This window comes from Trachymyrmex septentrionalis, unplaced genomic scaffold (genome assembly GCF_001594115.1).
Source record: "Trachymyrmex septentrionalis isolate Tsep2-gDNA-1 unplaced genomic scaffold, Tsep1.0 scaffold107, whole genome shotgun sequence".
Lineage (NCBI taxonomy): Eukaryota > Metazoa > Arthropoda > Insecta > Hymenoptera > Formicidae > Trachymyrmex > Trachymyrmex septentrionalis.
Window position 1 is genome coordinate 1,890,390 of NW_017304196.1, and position 24,868 is coordinate 1,915,257.

Genomic DNA, 24,868 nt, shown 5'->3' on the forward strand with positions numbered 1-24,868 from the left:
TTGTAGAATGCGTGATAATCTTAAGACAGTGTCTTATAACGCACAAGAACTGTCTTATGACTTATGTCTTAAAGGTGCTTAGTATTTATACACTTTTAAGACATAAGCCATAAGATAGTTCTTGTATGTTACTAAAGACATAAGACTTAAGTCATAAGACATTATCTTAAGATTATAAGTCAGCTTTCTGTTAAAGCCCTAAGTGACAATAATTTCTGTTTTTAAACTGTTTTTGTGCAGTCTTTGGGCTTTAACCGTTATACTTAAGCGAATTAAACAAAACCTAATTCTTACAGCCTAAAAGCATAAGTGATACAGCATCACTTATCACTTACAACTTAGACTTTAAAGGTCTGAGACTTAAGTTGTAGATGTAAATAATATACAAGTTTTAGCATATGACATACGACTATTTGCCGTCTCTTGGAGACACGATAATAAGTTGTACATCATACGTGAAAGCTTGTGCATTACTTACATCTACAATTTAAATTTAAGTAAGTGTTACGACAATTCTTGTGCTCAGACCCTTGCGGCTTCTTAAAGCAAGGTTATGGACTTAGCCTCAAGAACACTTGAAGGATTGAATTTTTTGCACGGTTCATCTTTTTTCTTTTCAGTGTGAAAAGAAAAACAAGAAAGATGAACCATGCAAGAAATTCAGTCCTGAGGTATGGAAAAAAACAGGCTTTTGCCTAAGATTGTCTTGTTATCTTCAACAAGACAAACTGACTTGCGTAGACTTGCGTCACCAAATAAAAAGCATCCTTTGTTTCCTCAAAAAACAATTCATGTTTCTACATCTTTATATTATCAAGGTACTACAAAAAGAAATGAAAACTAGATATACCGTATGAAGTAACAAGTGATCTCATATGAGAACGATTGACTCGTAATCTGCGAGTCTCAGGTTCGATTCTGACTCTCGCTCCATGTGTCCTTGATTTAAAAAAATATAGCATACATTTATTACTTGTTTGGGTAATTGTTACAACTCAAAACCACTGAGACGTGATTCAAATATATATATATATATATATATTTAACATTAAAAAAAAAGAAGAATAAACTGTTCCTTCTCGCGCGCGCGCGCGAACACGAAGTACAAAATATATACCTCTACTTGTGTCTTAATCTTCGCCAAAAGAACTTCAGATGGTTCTTCCGCATCTTTTCCGTTCTCTTTTGTCTCTTGCTCTGCCTTTTCGTCGATGGCGTCAATAGGCGGCGTGTTGCTAACCTCGGTAGTCTCTGTGGTCCCGGCGGCAGAATCACCGTTTAAGCGATCATCGTCACCTTTTACCTCATCCTTTACTTCTTCCTTTGTCTCTTCTTTTATTTCTTCTTTTGTCTCGTTTTCCATATTTAAATATCTATCTGACGACAATTACTGGAAGAAATACGGCGCAATTTCTGAAATAACGACTACTATAGACTTTATATTCTTAAACTTCGAAAGCGAAAAGAAAGGCTACACACGTGCTTCGGTTGAGCCAAAAACGGAAATTAACGGAAATGATGCTACGTCGCTAACTCAACTTAACAAGAAAGGCATACGATTGTACGATTATTCGGTGATTGTATAGATATTAGATCTGTTCGTGTTATATGAAATCTCCAAATAATTTTGCACTTAAAATGAGATATATATATATATATTTTGCCTTAAAAAGAAAGAAAGCGAAGATGTCGAGTGCCAAAAGTGCAAGCAATGCGAACAGACCTATTTATAGATGATTTCCAATTGACGATATTCACTAAGGAACATATGTCCCTATATTTGTCCCGTTATTATTTTATATTTCTTTTTTATATATTTTTCTATAGTAATGTATGCACAATAAAAATTATTTATAATATAACAGTTAAAAAATATGAATCGCTAAACATTATTAAATTAAAAAAGGGGATAGAAAATATCGCAACATAAAATCTAGTAACTTTTACATCACTAGTATGGAGATTTAGAATTGCCAATTACAGATTAGATTTTGATCCGACCAATCACAAACTTTATCGTAATCCATTTTGTTCTGATTGGTTGAATTCTAATAAAATTTAAATCTTGTAATCTTCAATCTTTATTAAAATGATCATAACACATTATTTAAGAGAGGAGTACACTTTGAAATTTCCAAAAGAATCGAAAGATTTTTTTTTGCTTAAAATATAGTTTGAAGTCTTATAATTAATGTGCAAAAAGTTTCGAGTGGATTTTCGAATTATTTCTAGAATCCGAAACTGAAAACAAACACTCGCATTACGTGTCAGTTCTAACTAAAACTATATAGCTCTTTTTAATAAATATTAATTTTAATATGTGTAATAATTAAATTATAATATTTATGAAAAAGAAGTACTTATATTCTTTGGCCAAAATTAACACACAACCGAAATTTTAGTTTTCGATTTCGGCCGAAATTTAATTATTTCAACAAATTATGATATTTATGAAGAAGAAATATGATATATATGGGTATATATATATATCTATACATATAATATATATTCTTTATAGTCTTTCTATTTTTTAATTTCAGTTTCAGTTAAAATTGACATGTAGCCGAATGTTTCGGTTCAGTTTCGGCAAATTTCAGTCGGACTCTAATTATTTCCCGAGTTATAGCACTTGAAAGGGACACACAGATAGTCGACTCGAAGGATTGAGCGATGTAGCATTCTATATAATTCTTTTCCTTAGCATCGATTTTTTTGAGAAGAACTGTCTGTTACTTATTATTCCATATTTATCGATTATTTTCTAGCGATCTTCTTCAGATCGAATCGATTTGAAGTTGTAACGTCTATAATCAGTTGATATCTATCGCAGTATGCTTTGCAATGAATTGAATATCTTCCAATATTCAATTCATTTAAACAATGGCGCGTATGTCAATTGATAAGAAAGGTTCGCGGGAAATAAAAAGAAAGCCACTAAACCGTTATATGATCAAGCGCGAAACGGCAAGTACTAATACTTTCACGAAAAAGTTGAAAACAAATTCAGTGGATGTGCCAATAGACGCAGATCATATACATATACATTACAATATACATTTTTCGTATCTAATATAACTTTGATCCTCTTTATTTTCTCATGTCACAATTGGAATAATAAAGCTAATCAACAAGTATGTACAAAATAATGTCAAATGTTCAGACTTCCTTTTGGTATTATCAGGATATATAAAAGTGCTTAGATGGGTATACAGTGTTCATGCGCCTTTGAATTAATTAACTTCAAGATCGTTGACATTCTTCCTCCTGATCCTACATCGAAAGTTCGCGGGAAGGCAGTTCCCGGAGGTCTGTTGTACAGCAGCTGCATGCACTGCTCCCACTTCACAGACGATATAATTTGTTTTGGCAAGTATTTCTTAATTAATGCCGTATTGCCATATGTATGCGCCTTGTAATTGGAATAGACATGACATCTGAAATCGTCAAATTCTATCGTGTGGAGCATCTTGCTGAAGGACTTGAGCGCTGGTTCCATCAATCTTGTATGGAATGCGCCTGATACCGGCAGCCTGGTTAACTTGAAAAGTCCATACTTCTTCGCGTTCTTTTCTATGTACTCAAGAGCCTGAGTATTTCCAGCCAAGATCTTCGATTGAGTATACAAATATACTGCCACCCTACAATCATTCTTTTCATAATATCTAATATAACACCATGCTTTTATATATATATATATATATATGTTTATTATATAAATTACTTCAAATTAAAAAAATTAATAATTAAATTTAATTACAATATATGTAATATAATAGGAGCATATAAGACCTTGTCCAGACCAAATAGAACATTATTAGAAACCGACAATGTATTCAACAAAATTCAATTTTAAATACAGGAAATTATGGAATATATTTGTACGACACATTTTATTGAATACATAATTGTCGACATATATTGAAATTAAAAATGTAGATAATATCAAATGACAGTTGGTGCTTTCCCATAAGAGACACAGAGTGTCTCAAAGTTTTTGGCATATGCAACAAATCAATAAAATTGTTACCCACATTTGTTTGCTAGTTTTGTTATCTAGAATGTCGATAAGAAAATTTCTTGGTTTAGACAAAGCTTAGTACAGAAATAGTTGAAATAATTCTTACTGACAAACTGGTGTATCTACACCGCAATCTTGTGCCCACTTCTCGGCATCCTTGCACGCCTGTGATAATGAAGCTTGTGGAGAACAGTGGACTGATAGCATTCCTTGAGGACATTTGTTAGAAGCATATTGCATTGCAGCGCCTCTCACAGAGACCAATCTGATGCCATTCTCGAAGGATAAAGCGCCTGAGAAGATCAGAGCGGTCAGTTCCCCTACACTATAGCCCACGGCTGCTTTACATGTTTCGAATATCTTGGGCCTTTCCTCACGGAGTTGTTCTAGTGCAGCCAGTGAACTCACCACTGTGGCCGGCTGATTAAAGCAAGTCTCATTCAGTTTCTCCTGTGGACCTTTTAGGCAGAGTTCTAGTAGATTGTATCCCAGAATCTCATTGGCTATCTCGAACAATTCTCTCGCCTGTGGAAAGCGCAAGTATTTCTGAACCTTGCCGACTTTTATGGTACCCTGTCCTGGAAAGAGCACAATGCAAGTGTCCAATGGATCAATCTTCGGCTTGACAATTTCTTCCTCAACTGAGGTAGGAGCATCGGCCGGATAAGGGCTCGTTGCCCAATTTGTATCCTTGGCATCGCTGTAAGTAGCAGCTTCCTTCAGAAGGCGAGAAACGTTCTCCTCACCCAAGGAAGATTCGACATCGCTCGTGACACGTTCATTTTGTGATTCGCCGATATTCGATGTATTGCTACTGTCATTTTTCGTGGCAGCGGAGTCAGAGTAGTTGTTCACTTGTCTCAAGAATAACAAACGACTCAAGCAGGGCGCCGTTTTAGCAGACAGGACCCGCTGGAGTATCGTTACTGACAGCATTGCGATTAACAATCATTAAGAACGCTAATTCAGAATATATAATTCAACATATATCTTATTCGTGACTGTCAGTTTATAATTATCGTTAATTACAACGTTGAGTTGCAATCACGTGTATCGCATGCCTATTCTAGCCTATTCTATCATACTCATCATAACATAACCAATCATAAAACACATGCCCGTCACCCAGTATTCAGGTTTGAAAAAAATCTGCGAACAATGCGAATGTAAACTACTGAACTTCGAATGCGTAGTAGTTAGATATTCGCACGATATAAATGGTATAACACAATACGGCGACACGGGACGCATGATATCCAATCAACGTATTGCATTTCCAGAAGAGCTCGTACGCCACGTATTGTCTACTGCACACTGGACGTGATGAATGATAAGCAATGAGCAATATCCAATGGGTGCATCCAAAAGCACGACCGCTTACTGAGAGCTCAATGAGCTCTTCGACCTTTGATCTACATTTTTAGATCTAATGGAATATGCCAATCAAATGCCAATCAATTCGACGTCGATCGACATCGATTTAACGCTTTCGATATCGAATCAACATCGAGACATCGATTCGATGTCGATTCCATTATCATTTCTGACTGAGATATCGGCAATTTTCCTCCTTTACTCGCTTCTCGCTTTAAATAAAAACGAGAAAGACAGATGAAGTCAAGAAGAACTGAACGAGTGGAAGGGAAAAATCGCTGGTGTTCCGGACTCTAATAACATCACTGCTTGTTACCTCTTGATGACTTATATTCTTCGGATAACTTTGACGATATTTCGAAACTGTCGAAGACATATTCTATTTCAATTCTTCCTACTCTTTATCACAAATATTGTGCATATAATCGAATAAAATATATTCGTTATTCTTAAATTACAATGTAATTAAGAAATAATTGAATAATGATTTATCATTTAAATAATTATTTAAATAATTCTTTATTTAACTTGACGATTTTATGTTTAATAAATTCCTCAAACACGTCACAATAAATGTCTAAAAATATAACATTTAAAAATTTTATCTTTTATTTATAATTATATGTTTAGGATAATTGTAATAAAATAAATAATTTTATAAGAAATTTCCTTAAATTTGTATCTACACATTTTCATATAAAATATTAAATTTATCCAGGCACTATATTGTCGCAAATACGAGGTCTGGCTATTAAATAACGAGACTGCGCGCGCAGAAGGCGTCCTAGAGGGGTGGGTGGAAAACGAATGCAGCGTTGGATAGCTGGAAGTGTCTACTATTCCAGTACGAAAACACGTTTTTGTCGCAGTAGTAGTATTTTTTCTATAGAAGTTAGAAACGAACTTGTTTTTTTCTCGTGCCGATAACAATGTGTGACGAAAAACACGAGCAACGGATCAATGTGAAATTACTCGTTAAATTAAAAAAAACTCCGACTGAGTGCTATAAGTTGTTGAAAGAGGCCTATGGTGAGAATTCTCTATCTCGTGCGCGTGTTTTCAAATGGTATAAACGGTTTTCTGAAGGCCGAGAGAGCACCGAAGATGACCAACGTCCAGGTCGACCTGTCTCTGTTTCAACTCCGCAAACAGTGACCAAAATCAATTAAATTGTACGCGGAGATCGTATGAGCATTCGGATGATTGCTGAGACTGTAAACGCCGATAAAGAAACTGTCAGAAAAATTTTACATGACGAATTAAACATGAATCGTATATAAGTACATCTCATGTTCGCACGCATCTAATTGTTTCATTCTGTTACAATTCGCATGATTTATAGTAAGTAAACCAGGGTACGGTGTCAATGTTGTTGCCGAATAATTATAACGTGTCATTTCATGCATAGATCTTTAATTGGACCAGTAATTCGCTTATAAATAGCAATAATTAATCACGTGTTGAACAATAAACTCTCGTTGCGTACATTCAAGGTTTCATGACGTTACATAAAATCGACCAATTGAACAAGAGCGACGAAATGTAGCTTACAAGCTTGACAGACAATTAATTAATTAATTAAAGCAATCAGGATACCTTCTATGACATTATAATTTTATTTCATATAAAATATATGCTTAATTTATAACTTTAATTTTACTTGATCGTAAACTCGATTCCGATATGAGCGTTCTCATTTCCTTGGCTAAAGGTGTCATCTTTGCTTTTCAATGTCAATAAGCGTGTTCATGAAGTGGCGCGAGGACAAGTGTTGAGGCGCGCGATTATATTGTGAGCTAATCGCCGCATGTGTATGTATATATATACACGAGTTAAGAAAGAGAGAGATAGAGAAAGAAATTGTTGCAACGCTAATTAATCGTCGCCGATCGCGTGCCAAATCATCCCCTCCTCGTCGCAGCAAGAGCGCACCTTCGAAGGGACGAGCGGGGTGCAGAAGATGTTGCTAAAATAAAAGCGAAACAAGACAGGGTCCACGAGGAGTGACGAGACGAGCCCGCGGCGTGTAGAAGGGCAGGGCATTTTTTTTTGCAGTACGCGCGAGTGTGAAACCGAAGAAGGTACTGCCCTTGGAAGCTGCTCCACCATCGGAGAACAATGAACAATAGTTTTCACAGTGAAGTCGAGAGATTTCCTTTCGTGCTTTTATAAAATCACCTGTATAGTGAAATTAGCAATATCGGCATCTTTAGATTTTTTTACAGATTGTCTGATTTGAACACGAGATTTTCGACTTTACGTCATTCATTGTTAAATATTCACAGTTAAACTAATTCTTTGAGTTAAACGTTTTGTTAGTTTCTACTTCCATGTGTCAAAATGTATTATTTTAACAAATCATGTGATTAAAAAAGCCACAACCGTGTCTCATCAATCCATTCCTAGTGTTGAATTGTTTAGTTTTAAAACAATGCCCATTTGATGTATGGATTTTATAAATAATAGGGGTGATCAAACTTTAATAAGTCAATTTAACAGGTATATCTCTTGTGTGAGTTAAATTATTTAATTTTATTATCTTAGTTAAATTAATAATATATTAAATAGGAGCAGTGATTTCCTAGAATGATTAAAAATGACAAAAAATCGTGTATAATTTTACATCACAAATTTATAGTGTTGGTCGTTTATAATCTTTTATATCTGCTAAAAGAAATTATAATCCCATTAAGATGCAATAAAAACGATGTTATAAATATTGCTTTACAAATCGTGATTATTTCACACTGTCCTATTTCTTGATGCACAGTATAATTGAATGGGTATTTTATATAAGCCATCAAGACGTTTGAGCACAGTTTGAAGATTGGTATGGCATTTCGTTTCGCCACAAATACCTCAGCCAAATGGTTGGTTGTGTCTTGTAATGACCCGTTTCTTCACACGATGTATATATTCAATCGGCTAAATAAATCCTATCGAAAATTAAATTAATATTTGATTAGGCTCTCGTGGTTTAAGAAAGTAAGAAACGTTGCGAAAAATAAATTGATGTTATAAATTAAAAAGAAAACAGATAAAGGAAAATGAAGAAATACTTTTTAATTACTTATCAAGCCAATTTAAATTTGTAATGTCAAATTTTATTCAAATTAAGTCATTTTTTTTAATCATTCCTACAGCTCTGTTTCTACTCAATATATTGTTTTTTAATTAATTGTAAAACAATAAAGTTAGATACTTTAACTGACGAAATGTATTAAATTTGATTCAAATGTAAGTTATTATTTACTAAATGTATATGTTAATTTACTTTGAAACTAAATTGTAAGCAATTCAACTTGCATAAAAATAGGTCGATTAGATGACTATTCTTTTAATCATTATTTTGTATTAAAATAATATATTTTATTACACATAAAAATTAAAAATAACCAATAGTTATTTTTAACTCAACGAATTGATATAAATTGGATCCGTAATTTAATATTTACAATTAATAGTGGCGCAACACGTAATTGTTTGCAGGTTCATTATCGAAGTGAATATATATTATATATAATATAACGAGATTACAATGTGGACGGACGAACCTGCACCGTGGGACATCGAGGAACCCGCTCCGGAAGCGAGTGCCGAGGGTGCGGCGGAAGGTGCGCCCGCTGAGGCAGCTGCTACCGACAAACCTGTCTTGAAATTGTTAAAGCTTGAGCCGCCACATTACAATCACCACTGGGTTCGACCACTGTTTCTTAATTACGCGTATCTTTACGATTATAGGTAAGATACGAAGATACATAAGTATCTAAGACTTTTTAATTGCATGATTAAAATTAAATTTACAGCGTATAAAAAATATAGAAGTTAATATAAAATTAATCAGATCGTTAAAAAATAGTGTGCAATTATTCGTGGAAGAAATTTTTTTGTTTACCAAAATAGCTTAAAGCTTTAGCGTTTAAATAATTTTTTTATTTTAAATATCTTGAGAGCAGAAGATTGTCTAAATAGGTGAATGACATAAAAATAATGTGTTTTAAAACGTAAATTTTTAAATGATTGGATAAAATATATATTAATTGAACATATAAAAGGTTAATTTTTTCAATCTCGGAAAAAATATGCTTCTATGCTTTGTTTATAAACTGTGTCAGTATTACTTTTGTTTGTGTTTTAACTTCTTAAATAATCTTTATCTTCTAATATATTCATTTTGTATGAAATAAACACATAAATTTGAGTGGCTCGTTTGAGACACGTGTGTTAAATTTAATACAAATTTTCCATACATATGTTTATATATAACAAAGCATTATAAATTTATAATTATGAAATTACGTTATAAAATATTGAACTCACGATAATGAACGAAGATTGTAATCTCGAAATTATTTCTCAATCTCGGAATGATCTTTTCTTTCTAACAGGAAGAACTATTACGACGACGTGATTGATTATCTTAATTCGAGGCAGAAAGGTATATACCGCGAGCCGCCCAGGGCTCAGGAATGGGCAGAAAGAACTATAAGGACTTACGATCAAAAGAACACAGATAAGAGCTTCAAGCGATCGGCCGACATGAAGTACATCACTAATATGACATTCACAGGCAGACACTACAGTTATCATACTCGTGCTTACTATAGCCTGAAATACCAGAAGATTCTGTGAATCCACAGACCGCTGTTAAGCAGTCAAAAGACAACTATCAAAGACAAGTGAAATTTCATATATCCGTTCACGTATACACAATCTCTCAAGATCTTTATCAATATTTATTTTTTGACTGTATGTCTTTCTAATTGTCTCTCTATTGTATTTTTTGTTTGCAAATAGATCATTTTTGTTAGGTGTTTTGTATAAACTAGTGAGATAAATAATATTGTAATTGAAATGTGATTGGTAGAATTGATAAAATCAGCAATGCAACGACTGATCATTGCAGCTGAAATGATATATGTTTGTACACTTACTTGGCATACCATTAAAGATTAGCATTATATAGCTTTACTTTTAAACATTATTTTAATAGTTCAAAAACTTTTCGAATGGATCGCATATTTTCATGACATGTGTTTTCTTTTTTAACCAATATTTAATCATTTATTAATAATTTAATTTAATTTTTATTTGTAAAGAAGTTTTGAGGAAAAGGAAAGGATTGATTATTTAATACTGAATATTTATTATAAATACGCGTAAACTATTTCTCTATTAAAATACATAAGTGATAATTTGCTTGCAAGGAATGTCACTGCATATTTCAAGAAATAAAAGAAGAATAATCATCAAAAAGGTAAACGAACAAAATTAACAATTATATATTAATAATTATAAGCAAAATGTTATAAGAACTTAATTATTAAAAATATTTTCGGAATTTTAGATGCGGCTTTGCGATAACGTTGATGAAAGCTGAATATTCTAGATCTAGACAATCTAGACTTATTAGAAAAAATATATTAAAGATATTTTTTTATTAATCTAAAGTAGATTTGTCCTATGAAAAAATATGAGCACTTTTTGAATGAAAAACCGATTAAAAATGAAGAATTATTTTCAGGAATTAATCCTAAGAAATGTGATCGATAGTAAAGGTACATTCTTCGTTTTATTTAAATTTTCAAATAATTTAGATTTGAAGAGACAAAATTTTAATTCAATCATTAATTACACAGGTAATCTAATATTCTAGAAAGAAAAAAATTCTCTAAATTAAAAATCTTTGAAGTATATTAATAGATTTTGCACACACCGTAGTAGCATTGGCCAGACAGATAAGCTTTTTCGAACCTTAAAACGAGACGCTTTTCTTTCTCTTCAAAAATCTTCGTTTCATCGGCTGCATCGCGAGAACCTCCTGTGGATCACCTATCTCGTTTGTGTCAATTAATGAGTTAATCCTGTATTGTCTTCCTGCCGGGACGGGGGGCTGAGCAGTTTCCTGCTCGTCGATCGGCAATTTTAACAGAAAGGTTTTGGGCTTCTCAACATTTGCGATCTTGCGCGTTCTGTCGAATTTTTGCGACAATGACATCGTTTGCTCGTCGTCGCCCTGGTTGTCGAACTTTGTCGCGTGTCGCTGGAATACGATGTCGGCAGCCTCCAGGGTACTCTTGGCCTTCTCTATCTCGGCGTTCAGATCGATCACATCGAAGATGCGATCCTGCAACAAGTGCCAGATACGACAAAAACATTCGTAAGAACAGCTGATAGATTTAGCCGGAGATTTTATTCGGCTGAATTACGTGCGAATTATGTACAAATTATGAAGTGCATTTGTAATTTATATAATTTTGATATTATAACTTAGATTATAATAAATTAATCATTTATAAGATATTCTATTAATAGCTTTTTTTTTAATTGGATTTGATTCTTAATATTCTGCAATTATTGACTCTTTCTTTCGTTTAATTTAACCTGCATGTCTCGTCGCTTGCGTCTCAACTCCGCCATATCCTCTTCAAACGCAGCTGCCGCACGTTCTTTGAAACGTCTATGAGTAATCACGAAATCGTCTTCGTAAGGATTCTCCTGAATGGGTCGACCACGTCCGTCGAGTAAAAAGTCCAACTCGTCGTAGAAATCATCACGATTTCCCGACAAGTTACGAGAGCCTAAAATATTAGTGGAATCATGTTAGTTATTATTAATTATAAGATATTAATATTAATTCAATTTTTTTTGTGCAATACAAAATAATAAAAATAAGTAAAAATGCATTTATAACAATTCAAAATTGCTCGAATTATATAGCCATTTTTAATAAAAATTGTTTTTGACAACAAATTAGATACATTTAATTAAATCTAAAGAATTGCTATTGTCTTATAAAAATATATATACTGATGAATATATATAAAAATATTCGTCAGTTTTATGAATCTTATAAAAATTAGATTCTTACCTTCAGAGTTTCACTACAGCTAGTGGAATCTTGTGCATGCAGAAAATGGAAGGAAAAAAAACATCAAGATACATAAAATGTCAATAAAATAAAAAGTGTATAATGAATAAAAAAGGAGATTTGGGGAAACATGTGGTGTATGTGTCACCTGACATGCTCTCAGAAAAGAGTTTTTAAATAAGATTTATTAAAGAAAGAAGAAATATACATTTATGATAATTTCGGAGAATAGTTTTCTGAAAGAAACGATGTTTCGAGACAAACTCGACAATTAAATTGCGACTTCGCATCTCTTTATAATATCGCGCTGGTAGTATTATATATAACAAGTTTTACAAAAATGATTTTAAAATTTAAATATAATAAGTCTTGCAAGAATAATTTTAAATATTAAAATGTAATGTATTTATTAGGAACGATTAACATTTAAGTTCCTTCGGATTACACCTAAAGAACGGAGAAGCGCAACATTCTGCGAGAAATATCGTACGAAAGTACGTCAAATCTTAAGCAATATATAATAGGTTTTAATCCAGTCATACTCGTATATCTGTCAAATTTCATCCGTCATTAATTTATAAAACAGACTGAATATAAATAGAAGTAAAATCGTGCTGAAAAAGAAGAATCAAGCGTATTTTCGAAAGACACGTCTCGCATAATTAAAGTGTCGATACATTATTATAATTATATTGTAGAATTATGCGCAATAAATGTACGCGCAGTATCATGAGCATGAACTTCGATATTAGATTCTGTCGATAAAATTTAACTATTTACAGCCAGTAAAATTTATCGACAATTCACTGTCAATAAAGCACTATTTAAAGTTAATGGAATCGTCATATATTCGTTTCGCGAATAGATCAATGACGATATAATATCCATATGAATGCGCGACCGCCAAAAAATGGCGGTCACAATGCATATACATCGCGAAAACATATTCTAATATATTCGTGTATTCAAATAGAACAGTGCCTTACAGCAAACCGATTTACAAACATTATGTTACACTGTAATCAAAAAGAAATTAAAAAACTACAATAAATATAAATTATTACTAATTATTATTCCAGTCATTTTTAAAAACATTAAAAGAATGTAATTTAAAACTGCAATATCGATCTAATCATATTAATAATTTTATTGGCTTCAGTTATTTATAAAGAAAATTCACAAAATTTAAGCCAATAATAAAGTCATATTTAAATAATATGTTTCAAGATAACAATTGACATGTTTAATGATTAAAAGTTGTTTTTCCTGCAATAGATGGCCGACAAAGATTAATAATCTTTTTTTTTTTTCTAATTGCTACACAGAAAGAATGGTTTCACTGAAGTATCACTGAAACAACCATTCTTTTCGTGCAAGGAAAACAATTAATAATGGATGAAATCTTCTTGAAATCTTCCTCAAAATTTTCAGTGCGCAATGCTTAATGGCTGTAAAGCACTGTCGTGAGAATTAAGGTAGATCGCAAGATTCTCTAGAAGCTGACGTGCTTCTCTGCGCGTTCGGCGATGCGCACCTTCTTGCTGAGAGCCGACTGTTGAACGACGTCGGCATCAGCCGCAGCGGCGTTCTCGTTGACCAGCGCCCTGAGAGCCGCGGCCCTGCGTTCTCTTTTGGCTTGTCTCTCGGCGAGTTCCTCCATCTCCGACTCGAGATCGTGGAGACGCGCTTTCGTCTGCATGGCCCGACTGGCGGCGGCGCTGGTCTGCGCTAAGTCGTCGTCCTCGTTGATCAGCTTCGACCATCTGGCGAACGCTGGCTTGCTCTCATCGACGCGTTCGATCTCGTCGAAGAGCTTCGAGCGCCTTTTGAAGCTGTTTTCGACGTCTTCGATCGCCGTTTTGGCGCTCTTCCTGGCGGTCACCGTATTCTCCAGGAGATCAGTAGCGTTTCTTCTGGCCTGGCCCGCGGCGTTCATAGCCTCGAAGTCGTCCTCGAGACCTATCGCTGCCACTCGGGCGCGAAACCGACGTGTCGTTGCTGTCACTTCGTCTGCGAAGTCATCGCCCAGCCTGCGGCGCGCCGGTATGCGTTGTCCACGGCTGTCGTAGACGGTGTCCTCGTCGTCGAAGGCTAGTAGAGGGTCGGTGAAGGGCGGTGGTTGGGAGGCGCGGGTACGAGGGTCGAGGTCGAGGTCAGGGTCACGACCAAGGGAGCCAGTGCGGGGACCGGAGAGGTCGCGCGTACCTGCAAAAACCGACATCAGAAAAGAGTGTTGATTTATCCGAATAAGGATGGAATCTGATGAGCGATGATGATGGATATGCCGTCGAGAAACAGCGCCGAATGATCGAAGTCGCATCAACAATTTTGGATGAAAGAGGAAGACTGATGAGAGATGGTACTGAATGGATGAATAGCATGATAACAAGATGAAGAATCTGGCGAGCTCGCATTTCAATTAATTCCATTAATTCTAATTAAACTATTAAAAAATAATCAACATAAATGTTTAATATAAATAATAATTAATATTTGTATAGTAATTAATATTCATTTCTCAATTTTTTATAATTACTGTTAATATAAATTTACGTTATTTATGTATCAAGAAATGAAAGATTTGTAAAATTTAAACTATTTTAAATTATATTTAAGTTATAAATTATAAATTATATTTAAGTTATAAATTATAACCAGTGACCAGTTGAGGAAGAATTCAGGGAAAATAATATTTCGTTCGAGACATTTTTATTAAAAATATATTTCACATTATGCATAAATATTGAAGTATAATTATTTAAACTGGTGTAATCTTAAATAAAATTAGGGACTCCGTTTTTAACACTGGTTATAATTTGATCTCTAATAAAAATCTAAATTGACATTAGATGCAACAGCAGCATAAATACCGTTTAGATTTATAATTATTCGATTTGTCTTTTCAAAAAAGATTGAAGAAAGGAATACAAATTACGAATAATGAAATAATTACCTATTTAATGTTGTTAAATAAGTAAAATTGAAATTATGTAATGTAAAATAAAAATTACGTTAAAATTATCATTTTGAGAAATCTCATGATCGGTTTCGCCGGTTACATTTCATGCTTCTCTACTTACAACGACTCAGTATCGGCTGAGCGAGCTTTACACCGTAGGTTGCACGTATTTTTGGTGTCGTTTGATCAAAAATAAATTCAGATGCGCATCATATTAACAGCCTGGCACATCTACAAAATCTCATCGGTATGCCCGACTATATGCTAATAAACTAGCAGTTGCATCTAAAGTCAAGCACAACGTTCGCTCTCATCCTTCGTGTTTCGCATCATCCACGACGCTGGAAACATACAGGGTATCCCAGATAAGTGTAATACAGCGAAAATCCATAATGCGTAAGTTTTTTTTTTGTCAGAAATTTAATTGTTTATATTTCATTTACTGACTTAGATCTCAAGACTATCGAGTGCATATATTTTTATCACTAAGAGAAAAAATTGTTGCAATTATCATAACTTTAATAAAATTTATAGTCATAATTTATAGTCATTTTTGGGGACAACATAACTAAAAAAATTATAAGTTTTGCGAAAATAAACAGACACAATCAAAGAAAAGAAAAGATATATACATTAAAGGTACATATTTTTATTCCTCTACAATCAATTATTACATCAAAATTGCATTTCAAAATTAAAATTACAAAATTTTAATTATTTAAAACATTCAAATTTATTTTTTTGTGAAACTTTTGTCTTTTTATTGGTGTTGTAAAAATATTATCTGTTCTTATCGACGTGATTCAAAAGACACAATTGTCATACAGCAATTGCGAATCGACTTTCGCTACAGAAAGATCAAATCAAATTTGTTCAGACAGCGGAATGCTGGCGTATTCGCTTTCTGGGATATCCTGCAGGCTTAGACATTACTATTTTTATTTACTTTCGTCGCGATCGACGAAAGTAAATAATTTATTGATGTCGTTAATTCGTATCTTTCCATCTGCGACTTTCTCTGTTCTATTCTTATGCGGCCGTATAAATCTACTAGTCAGCAACCGGGCGATCACTGTCAGCTTTATTGACGCATTATTCAAGAGAACACGCAACACTTTTCGTAAATCGTCTCGCCGCGTCATCTGTATCGATGGGAGACGTGAAACGACGATACGTATGAGTGTGCATGCGTATATATGATCTAGGAAGTAGGAATCAACAAAGCAAAAGTTTCTCGCGCGACATCGAGACCAGTCGAGGCCGGACGAAATGAGAAGCCCGTCGAGAAGCCGACGCGTTGCGATCCGTCGATCCTCGTCGATGATCATCGCAGCAAGCGCAACATATTATACAGTAATCACACCAAGGCTCCCCGCGCAAAGTCAACGTGTACTTAGGAAATCAAACAATTTATTCAGCAAAATGATACATCAAATAGGAGAGACATAATTCAGAGACTAACTACACAGTTGCAGGCAAGACAATAAAAATCTATACACGCAAAAGGATGATATTGAAATTCGAATAAAACTGTTAGAATGTGAAGGCCTCATTCTCGCTGCGTACCAGGAGCGCAAAGCTTGAATTTCAATTTCAAAGAGGAGGCCGGCAAGTGACCGACTATTCGTTCGTTGAATCTCTTGCTGCGTTTCTCTCTTCTTCGTACAATTTTTCGAAATCTAAGTTTATAAATTCCTTCACACGAGTAAATCAATCTAGTAAATTAATATCTAGCAATATCTAGTTAAATTAATTGTCAAATATTATTGAGTTTATTTTAAATTTTAATTATTTTATTTTGTTACTAAATTTATTTCCGACGTTTGCGGAACAATATAAATACTCTTTACATGTTAGAATTCAGAGAAAATCCTAGTTTGTAAAGATAAATATCTTACTATGGATACTATTTCTCTCTGCGTATGTACACTTTCTGCATCACTCCTTCTCGTTAACATAAAATCTCATTTATTAAATCCTGGACAACGATCGTCCCGTTCACATCCTAATCTCGAGCTCTGCATCGCGATCCTCCTGCCATTGTAGATCGAGAATCGCGATGCCGAATCGAATAATCAATTGAATAACACCTCGCCACGAGGCAAACCGATCATGCGAGTCGTGGGAATTGGAGTGAAGGATGTGGAATTAGAAGAGGGATGAGGATAAGGGGGTTGGACAAGAGTTTTTCTCAAGTATTTTTCATTTGCACAACGAATCTATTCAGCGAGCTCCGACAATCTCTCGAGGAGGGTCTGGGAGAGAAAGTCTTTTTTACAACACTCCTTCAAAACCATTTTGGAAAACGACTGAACAGGTTACCGATGTCGCTACGGCGCGCCGCGATCTCGTCGGCTAGTGAGTTTCTCGGCTCCGGAAACAATGGTCGTCCGCTGTACTTCCGGTCTAGGTGGTCAACCATGGGTTTGTAATAAGACTCGCCCTTGTCATAGTTGCTGCCATAGATGAACGTGCGTGGCCTGCTAAGGATTGGCCTCGACATCTCGAAATTCGGCTGCCTTTCTCCCTGTTATCTGCAAACCAGAGACACATTCTGCACTGCTATCTTCCGCGAGATTCACTCAAGACTTTAGATTTCCTTTAGATTCCCTTTAAATACGGTATAGTACAGTACACTTTTAAAACAACTCAGATCTCGTCAAATAAACGGACCTCTGTTCGTAATGTAATTAATAATTTTACAGCAGATCTTCATGCTCATCGAACTTAGACATAAAGGTATCATAGTTATAAATTTAAGTGATTTTTTTTTTAACTCCACAAATATAACTTTAAATGGACTCTCGAAATTCAAAACAATGATAAGAACTAAACAAAGAGAATGAGAGTACAGGTCCGTTATAGTAATGCGCAAATAATAGTATAACAACTTTTATTAATTTTGTTGTATTAATAAAAAATTCATAATGTTAAATTCACGTCAATTGAACGTTTTCATTTTGTCTCTCTTTGGAGACCTCCTCAACGATCATTTACAGAATATTCGTCCTCGTTATGTCAAAATTGAGTCACTCTAACAGGGGTTGCTAGAAATTTTTTTTTAATTACAAATCGGTCAATTAGCTCTCTGTTTGGCAGCTCCACTATTAAAATCATTATCATTAGTGTAACTACCACTACTAGCAGTATTAACTAAAACGGATATTGATATTGTTATTAATATAACAGGGAGGACTCTAATTCAGATATATGAGCGAACGTTTCGGTTGTGTGCCACCCACGTGAAGAAGCTAATAATGCTGAAAATTATTTCTCCAAACGCGCGTGCGGCACGTGGTGATGGCCCCCCGGCCTTCCTCCGTCCTCCACGTGGCTTCCAAGAGAAGTATACCATGCTTAGTAATAGAAGTCGTAGACACTCTCTCTCTCTCTCTCTCTCTCTCTCTCTCTCTCTCTCTCTCTCTCTCTCTCTCTCTCTCTCTCTCGCTGTTTCTTTCTCTTGGTAGCAATTTGGTTCGTCATCGTCGGCAAACTGGAGCGAGCGGCTGTACACCGGTCGAAAATAACCCGCATCTAATTTGGTGCCCGTGAACTGAACTGGCACGGCGCGCACGAGGCCCGGGCCGCAATCTCCCTGAACGCGAGGTGTGTGAATCCTCGAGAGCGCCCACCCTCCCTTTCCTCAGGGCCGATCTCTACGTCTGTGTACATCGCAGACGCGGCTTAATTATCGCATTTTCGGTCTCTAAAAGAAGCTAGACACTCGGAGTGGCACATACCGCTCGCGATGGACTCAACTGATTTTCAATCGTAAACTTAATTTCTGTTGGCGTACATATCGTTGTTAGACTAATGAATTTAAAAAATAATTTCTTATACACCCGAAATATATACGTTTACTTAAGATATATTTGCGGATAAAGCCATGTTATTAGAATTTTTGCCGCCCATAATTTGACCACTTTGCATCGATAAAACGCTCATTTTTTTATCTAAAGTGTCTAAAAATAGCAAATATAAATGTTTATATTGTTTGAGGATAAATTTCAGTATAATTAGATCGATTATTCATGCAAAGAGATCACGAAAGATTATTCACACAAGTTGTTCGCCAATGTATTCGCAGAAATGACAGTCGCAACGTCGACGTTTATTGAATAATAACTTAAATCTCCTTCTTGTCACTTTCAATAACGTCGCAAGTTATCCTCAGCCTTGGATTAAAGATTAATGTCCATCGACCCGCCTACATCTTTTGTTTGTAATTATTTTTAAATAGAGAGGTTGCAACCGAGGCAAGAGCTAAGTAATATATGTTATCGCGTATGTAGGCTAATGAGCTCTGTACATTGACCTATTTATTTTAGTTTTAGTCGATTATTAAATTACCGAGGCTATTTTTTTACTTACAATTAATTCTATTATTATCTTCTGATTTTATAACAAATACATTTGGTTTAGAGAAAATGATTTTATCAACATGTTAATTAATTTAAAATATCAAAAAAGAGTACATTATATATTTTTAAATAATATTATTAATATAAGAATTTTTCACGTACATCGATTTTTTAAGTTAGGATAATAACGAACATTTCAAAATTAAGATTAGTATATTTGCAAATCATTTATTAATTGTTATAATAATTTATTCAATTAATAATTAAAAATATTTAATTGTTTAAATATTGAAATGAATATATATATTTTATTACAATTATTTCAATATTTAAACAATCAAATATTTTTCATCATTATTTATAACAAGTTTCTTTTCCTTTAATACATCTGCAGAGAAATTAATAAGATTTAAAGAATAAATTTTTATAGCTTCAAAAAATAATTACAAAAAAGATTTAATCGCAGATTTAATTATAATTAATTAATACTAATTTTAAAGGCTTAAACAAAAATTTTTAATAAATTCTATTTTTATTTTATGTGTATTAAACCTGTGAATAAATTATTGTTAATCTTTTAGATTATTTGCTTTTAGGAAAAGTATGTAAAAGGAAAAACTCTAAAATAATAAATGTACGAATAACAAAAAAACAAGATTTTTCACAAAAAGTACTAATACATTTTTTACAAATATTAATACATTTTTAAAAATGTTTAAACTTTTTATGATAAAACGTAACTAAAGTAGCCTAATAAAGAGTTTACTAATTATTTTGACATTTCGTTACGACTTTCAACGATTCACTTCAGCATCGTCACACGACTAAAGCGATGGACAACGCGTCAAGCGATGATGAAACTGTTTTGACAGTTAATCCTTCTTGGAAGCCGACGATTCGCCTGTCCATTTCATGGACAATAATGAAATAAATTTTTCCTGGCTCGGTTACGGATCATCGACACAAATATATCCAATAATAAGAGTGGCGTTTTAAATGAGCAGTCTAAAGTTGCGCGGCGTAAATAAATTCGCAGCTCAGAATAAACGGCGGCGAAATGACGTTTAATACATCCTTTCGGTAGTACACGCTCTGATCGAATCGCACGTGCCAAAACGCGACAAATGATAGCTAGCTTCTTTCAATTAGATTGTCCGTTTGGCTTAATTGGCAAGTATACGTCTGGCGCGCATCCGTTTGGATAGTAACTATGATTTAGACTATTTAGAGCGAATCAGTTCATTACTCGATCTTTCGTTGATGCATTATTTACTATGCGCAGTATATAATCACTATTTGTACGTTTCATTTCATTCAAAAAAGTTGCGTAAATGGCGTACCCAAACGGATTTCTTATGTGTATCTAAATCGAGTCAATATATTAAATTAATTTTATTTTTTGTATTGAATAATATAAAGATTTTTAAATTTAATAATTTTATAGAAGCATACTAAAAAATTTATTGCTAGTATAATAATATTATTAATTATAAAATATTGATTATAAAAATACCTCAGGTACATAGCTAGATAGCACAGAAAGTCCGAAGAGAATTTTTATTCGTTTTTGACTTACGAAATAAATTCCTATTTCTGTTCTAAAAGTATTTCTAAGAGTTCGAAAAGGTTTCACTTTTATGTTACTAATTGTGAGTTTTTTCAGATTCCAAAAATATTCTTTTTTAGTTTCTTTCTATTTTTATATAAGAATAAATTATATTTTGGTTTTTAGGCAAATTAAATATTACTTTTATTAAAGGTAACATATATACAAATAGGCATATAACTATAATATATTTATGTGTATACATATATATTTGTTTTTAATTTTTTTTGAAAAAATTTATTTCAAATAAATTACGCAAATTCATAAAGAATTTAAGATTAAGATGAGCATTTTCCGAGTTCAAATGGATCAGTTGTGCTATCTGGATATTATCATAAATTAATAATAATTTCAACATTTTAAGATTAACACTTACAATAATATTTGTATATTACTATTGATTACATATACTTCATATATAATTTTTAAATTTACATTATTACATCAATTTGATGATGAATTTTAGTGTTTCAATTTATTTAACAAATAATAATCTATAAATTTGATTGTTTAGAAAATGAATTTATAATCTTTTATCATAAGAAAATTTTTTATTTCAAGATTATCATGATCTTTTTTTATCTATTAGATTTATTAAAAGATTAATAATACAATTAAAATAAAATATTTCAATAATAAAAATATATATTAAACTGATAATTTAATTGAATACATTTTTATATAAAAAATCAAATAAAAAATCTTAAGTCGGCAATGAAATGAATCAGCGATAAGTTAGACGCGCACACGTTTCACAAGCATGGTAATGAGTAACAGTGGATATAATGCCAACTGTTTTAGATTCTGACTCAGCGGATCCCCGCTAGATCCACATTTTCAAATTATTTAACGAATTCTGTTGGAGCGGTGGATTTAAATAAATCATGCAATTGCGTTGCGTTCTCGTGTCAATTCGCACGGAGTATCGGATGTCGGTATATATCGAGATTTTCTGGTAGCAAATAAACATTTTTCATATGAATGAAAATTTATCAAGCATAAAGAATCCCTTAATAGAACATCTTCTTTAGAGGTGATGTATCAACTTTTATCTAGTAGCAATATAAAACTTCCTTTATAACAGCACAATTTTAGAGCAATATTTGATTTTTATTTAATTTTATTATCAATATTTCTCGATATTAATTTTTAAAATATTTTTCTAAAGGAGCAAGCCAATTAATTATTAATTAACACAATATACTTCCTTTCGCATCATTAAAAAATACAATATGTCTAAAGCAACGATACTGACATAAATATATCGCTCATGAAAATATATTTATGCGTTAATTTGATAACTATCTGCAAAGTTTGATAATAAACAAATTTGTAATTCTGAAAACAATGGTAATATTAACAGTTGTTAGTATAAATGTGTAAAATGTCTTGCATACAAAAGATTCGCTCGTCGATCTAATCGTGCATTTAAGATGTGTCACTTAAGACGAATATATTACAGTCGATTGTCCATCCCGGAATTAATGTGGATTCGTGTAAATTTACTTGTTCTACATGAGGAGGCTTGCAATAATACGAAATTGAATGTTTAGCCAGCGAAAACGGCAGTGTCAGATCGCGTATACGTTCGTTCTCTATCGTTGCGTAAGGCCGCCAAATTTAGCTGGTGGTCGGCACTTAAAAACGGCGATATCGATTACAAAATAATCCCGGCTGCGCACAATCGACACCACTGATTTCACGACACCGTCACGTAACACCGTAATTAATTACAAACGTGATTAATTTGTCAATATTTAATTGTCAATATTTTAAATTTTATCTCACTAGCATTAATAATAAGTTAATACACACATCTTTTGGATTAATTGATGTCACTTGAATAGTCTTAATTTAAAGAATTAATTATTTTTCGCTGCGTAATTAAATGTTATACATTATATTGTATATTATATATATTATATGTTACATTAAATTAATATATATTACATTATGTAATTATTTATATATTAAATTATTGTATTACATATTAAAAGAATATCGCGACGCAAATTTAATTAGGTTAGAGAACACATCATTATAATATATATTGCATTTTACATTAGTAAACATAGTACATTTTGCGTCGAATTTTGTTATCATTTATGCCATTTATGGATTAAAAAATTTGTTCGTTCAACTTTGCAAACGATTAGCAAGTCATGTGTAAATAAGTTTTCACAAACAATTGTATTAATTAACGTTCGTTGCCTTATTTTAAATTTTGGCGACGAAAAGAATAATATTGCAATAATTAATAGTTAATCCGCGCGCGAAAACATTTTTGTCATTAGAAGTTAGTATCATAAAAGATTGATAGTGTGTCGTTAGGAAAAGATTAAATATTGTTCTACAACTGTGCGTTTATAAAGACATTTATATATTGCTATTGAGAATGAAAATTAATATCAGATTGTAGAGCGATCATTTTAATTGCAAAAAAAAAAACTAAAGTTCAACGCTTATAAGATTGATAACATTAATAATGCGCAAAGATGATGAAAAATAGCATATTTAATTTGATTGCATTCGTGCGAGCGTCGTATTGCACTGTTAGAGAAGAACACGTTTAGCACATATGTATACGTGAATAAATAAGCGCGGTAATTTAATTGCTCAACTGTATGATTATGATTTCGTAATCTCAATTATGACAGACGACGTTTGTCAAAAGCACTACATTAACGATGCCGACACCGATTAGGAACGCGAGTGGCTTATGATGTTAATTTCATTCACAGTGAAAATGATGTTCGCCACGTTGCATCACGATTAAACCTTATAAAATACATGTATAATTAATCAAAGCCTTTGCAAAACTTTTTCCCAATGAGAATTCTTCAAACTCGATATTTTTCACTGCAAATCCCCCAAACTTACACATTTTCAGACTTCTCTTCGAACACGAAAATATAATGTAGAAAAAAATGTCCTTCGACTTTGAAAAAATCTAACCAACATTCATTTTTATAAGGTTTAAAACTAATCTCGAATAAGTGTGAAACTCTGCTGTGTTATTTGTTTTAAAGTAAAAAATAGATCTTTTTCAAAACTTTTCAAAAGCGATGAAACTGGTTGAGGAAGAGAGAGAGAGAGAGAGAGAGAGAGAGAGAGAAAGTTTGCGGTCCGAGAGAAATAAAACATGTCTCAATTAAGGTATAAAACATTTTGCACAAAAATCAAAATAGTGATGACAAAAAGAGAAAATTTTCATGTATTTGTCGAAACTAAAAATTTTTCTTATTATTATAAGAATTATTATAACGAGAAAATTCGTATTCCTGACGCAAAAGTAATACGAGATTTACATAGAAATATACAAAAAGAAATCCACAAGGATAAATCCTCGTAACAATTCATACCCGAGCACTGATGGCGATCTACACTTGTTGTAATTGATCGCGATTGTAATTGATCGGTCGCTTTGTCGCGAAGAAACAGATGAAGACGTGGCGCGAAAATCGGGTCGCCCTTACCTAAAAACGATCGTCACGAGGTGTTATCCCCCGGGATGCTGTTTCCTCGGAAGTAGCGGCGCGACTCCCACGGTCGTCGCGACGCCCGAATTATTTCCCACTCTTTATGTTCACGTTCTATCCCTACTTATCTGTCTCCCGGTGGTTCCACGAAGACGTGTGGAGAACGCGACGCACAGTGGTTCCAATTCCTTCAAAAGCTC

At 33.3% G+C, this 24,868-nt stretch overlaps 4 protein-coding genes across 7 annotated transcripts in view; 1 reads left to right on the forward strand and 3 right to left on the reverse strand.

Annotated features, from left to right (window-relative positions):
- Positions 1–1,563, reverse strand: part of LOC108746926 (la protein homolog) — a 5,769-nt gene extending 4,206 nt beyond the window's left edge. The window contains exons 1-2 of the mRNA XM_018484039.1: positions 1,480–1,563; positions 1,118–1,413 (exon numbers count right to left, since the gene is read on the reverse strand). Of these exons, the coding sequence (XP_018339541.1) occupies positions 1,118–1,363 (246 nt within the window). The 5' untranslated portion in view covers positions 1,364–1,413; positions 1,480–1,563. The remainder of the gene's footprint in view (positions 1–1,117; positions 1,414–1,479) is intronic.
- Positions 1,564–2,923: 1,360 nt separating this feature from the next.
- Positions 2,924–5,359, reverse strand: LOC108746153 (probable malonyl-CoA-acyl carrier protein transacylase, mitochondrial). Its single transcript, XM_018482738.1, has 2 exons — positions 4,125–5,359; positions 2,924–3,638 (listed from the first exon to the last, which is right to left on the reverse strand). Exons 1-2 carry the CDS (start codon positions 4,952–4,954, stop codon positions 3,197–3,199), a joined length of 1,272 nt encoding a protein of 423 aa, XP_018338240.1. The 5' UTR covers positions 4,955–5,359; the 3' UTR covers positions 2,924–3,196.
- A 2,019-nt stretch (positions 5,360–7,378) lies between these two features.
- LOC108746107 (flightin) lies at positions 7,379–10,309 on the forward strand. 2 transcript variants are annotated; one of them, XM_018482659.1, is made up of 3 exons: positions 7,379–7,473; positions 8,882–9,133; positions 9,781–10,309. In XM_018482659.1, the coding sequence occupies exons 2-3, from the start codon at positions 8,931–8,933 to the stop codon at positions 10,022–10,024; spliced, it is 447 nt and encodes a 148-aa protein (XP_018338161.1). In that variant the 5' UTR covers positions 7,379–7,473; positions 8,882–8,930; the 3' UTR covers positions 10,025–10,309. The 2 variants fall into 2 exon arrangements, with proteins under 2 accessions (XP_018338161.1, XP_018338171.1); XM_018482669.1 differs by lacking the exon at positions 7,379–7,473 and adding an exon at positions 7,681–7,891.
- Positions 10,310–10,978: 669 nt separating this feature from the next.
- Positions 10,979–24,787, reverse strand: LOC108746896. 3 transcript variants are annotated; one of them, XM_018483999.1, is made up of 4 exons: positions 24,666–24,782; positions 17,545–17,756; positions 11,777–11,973; positions 10,979–11,519 (listed from the first exon to the last, which is right to left on the reverse strand). In XM_018483999.1, the coding sequence occupies exons 2-4, from the start codon at positions 17,723–17,725 to the stop codon at positions 11,148–11,150; spliced, it is 750 nt and encodes a 249-aa protein (XP_018339501.1). In that variant the 5' UTR covers positions 17,726–17,756; positions 24,666–24,782; the 3' UTR covers positions 10,979–11,147. The 3 variants fall into 3 exon arrangements, with proteins under 3 accessions (XP_018339501.1, XP_018339494.1, XP_018339484.1); XM_018483992.1 differs by lacking the exons at positions 10,979–11,519; positions 11,777–11,973; positions 24,666–24,782 and adding exons at positions 13,504–14,468; positions 24,552–24,646; XM_018483982.1 differs by lacking the exons at positions 10,979–11,519; positions 11,777–11,973 and adding an exon at positions 13,505–14,468 and having other exon boundaries at positions 24,666–24,787.
- Between the last annotated feature and the right edge of the window lie 81 nt (positions 24,788–24,868).

Excerpts from the sequence above, each read along its gene's own strand:
- LOC108746153 (XM_018482738.1), bottom strand. The coding sequence starts at position 4,954 with ATGCTGTCAGTAACGATACTCCAGCGGGTCCTGTCTGCTAAAACGGCG. Across the intron at positions 3,639-4,124 it reads GTAGATACACCAGTTTGTCA|GGTGGCAGTATATTTGTATA; the intron begins GTAAGAATTATT and ends GAATGATTGTAG.
- LOC108746107 (XM_018482659.1), top strand. The coding sequence starts at position 8,931 with ATGTGGACGGACGAACCTGCACCGTGGGACATCGAGGAACCCGCTCCG. Across the intron at positions 9,134-9,780 it reads GCGTATCTTTACGATTATAG|GAAGAACTATTACGACGACG; the intron begins GTAAGATACGAA and ends TCTTTCTAACAG.
- LOC108746896 (XM_018483992.1), bottom strand. The coding sequence starts at position 17,725 with ATGTCGAGGCCAATCCTTAGCAGGCCACGCACGTTCATCTATGGCAGC. Across the intron at positions 14,469-17,544 it reads GGCGCGCCGTAGCGACATCG|GTACGCGCGACCTCTCCGGT; the intron begins GTAACCTGTTCA and ends CGGTTTTTGCAG.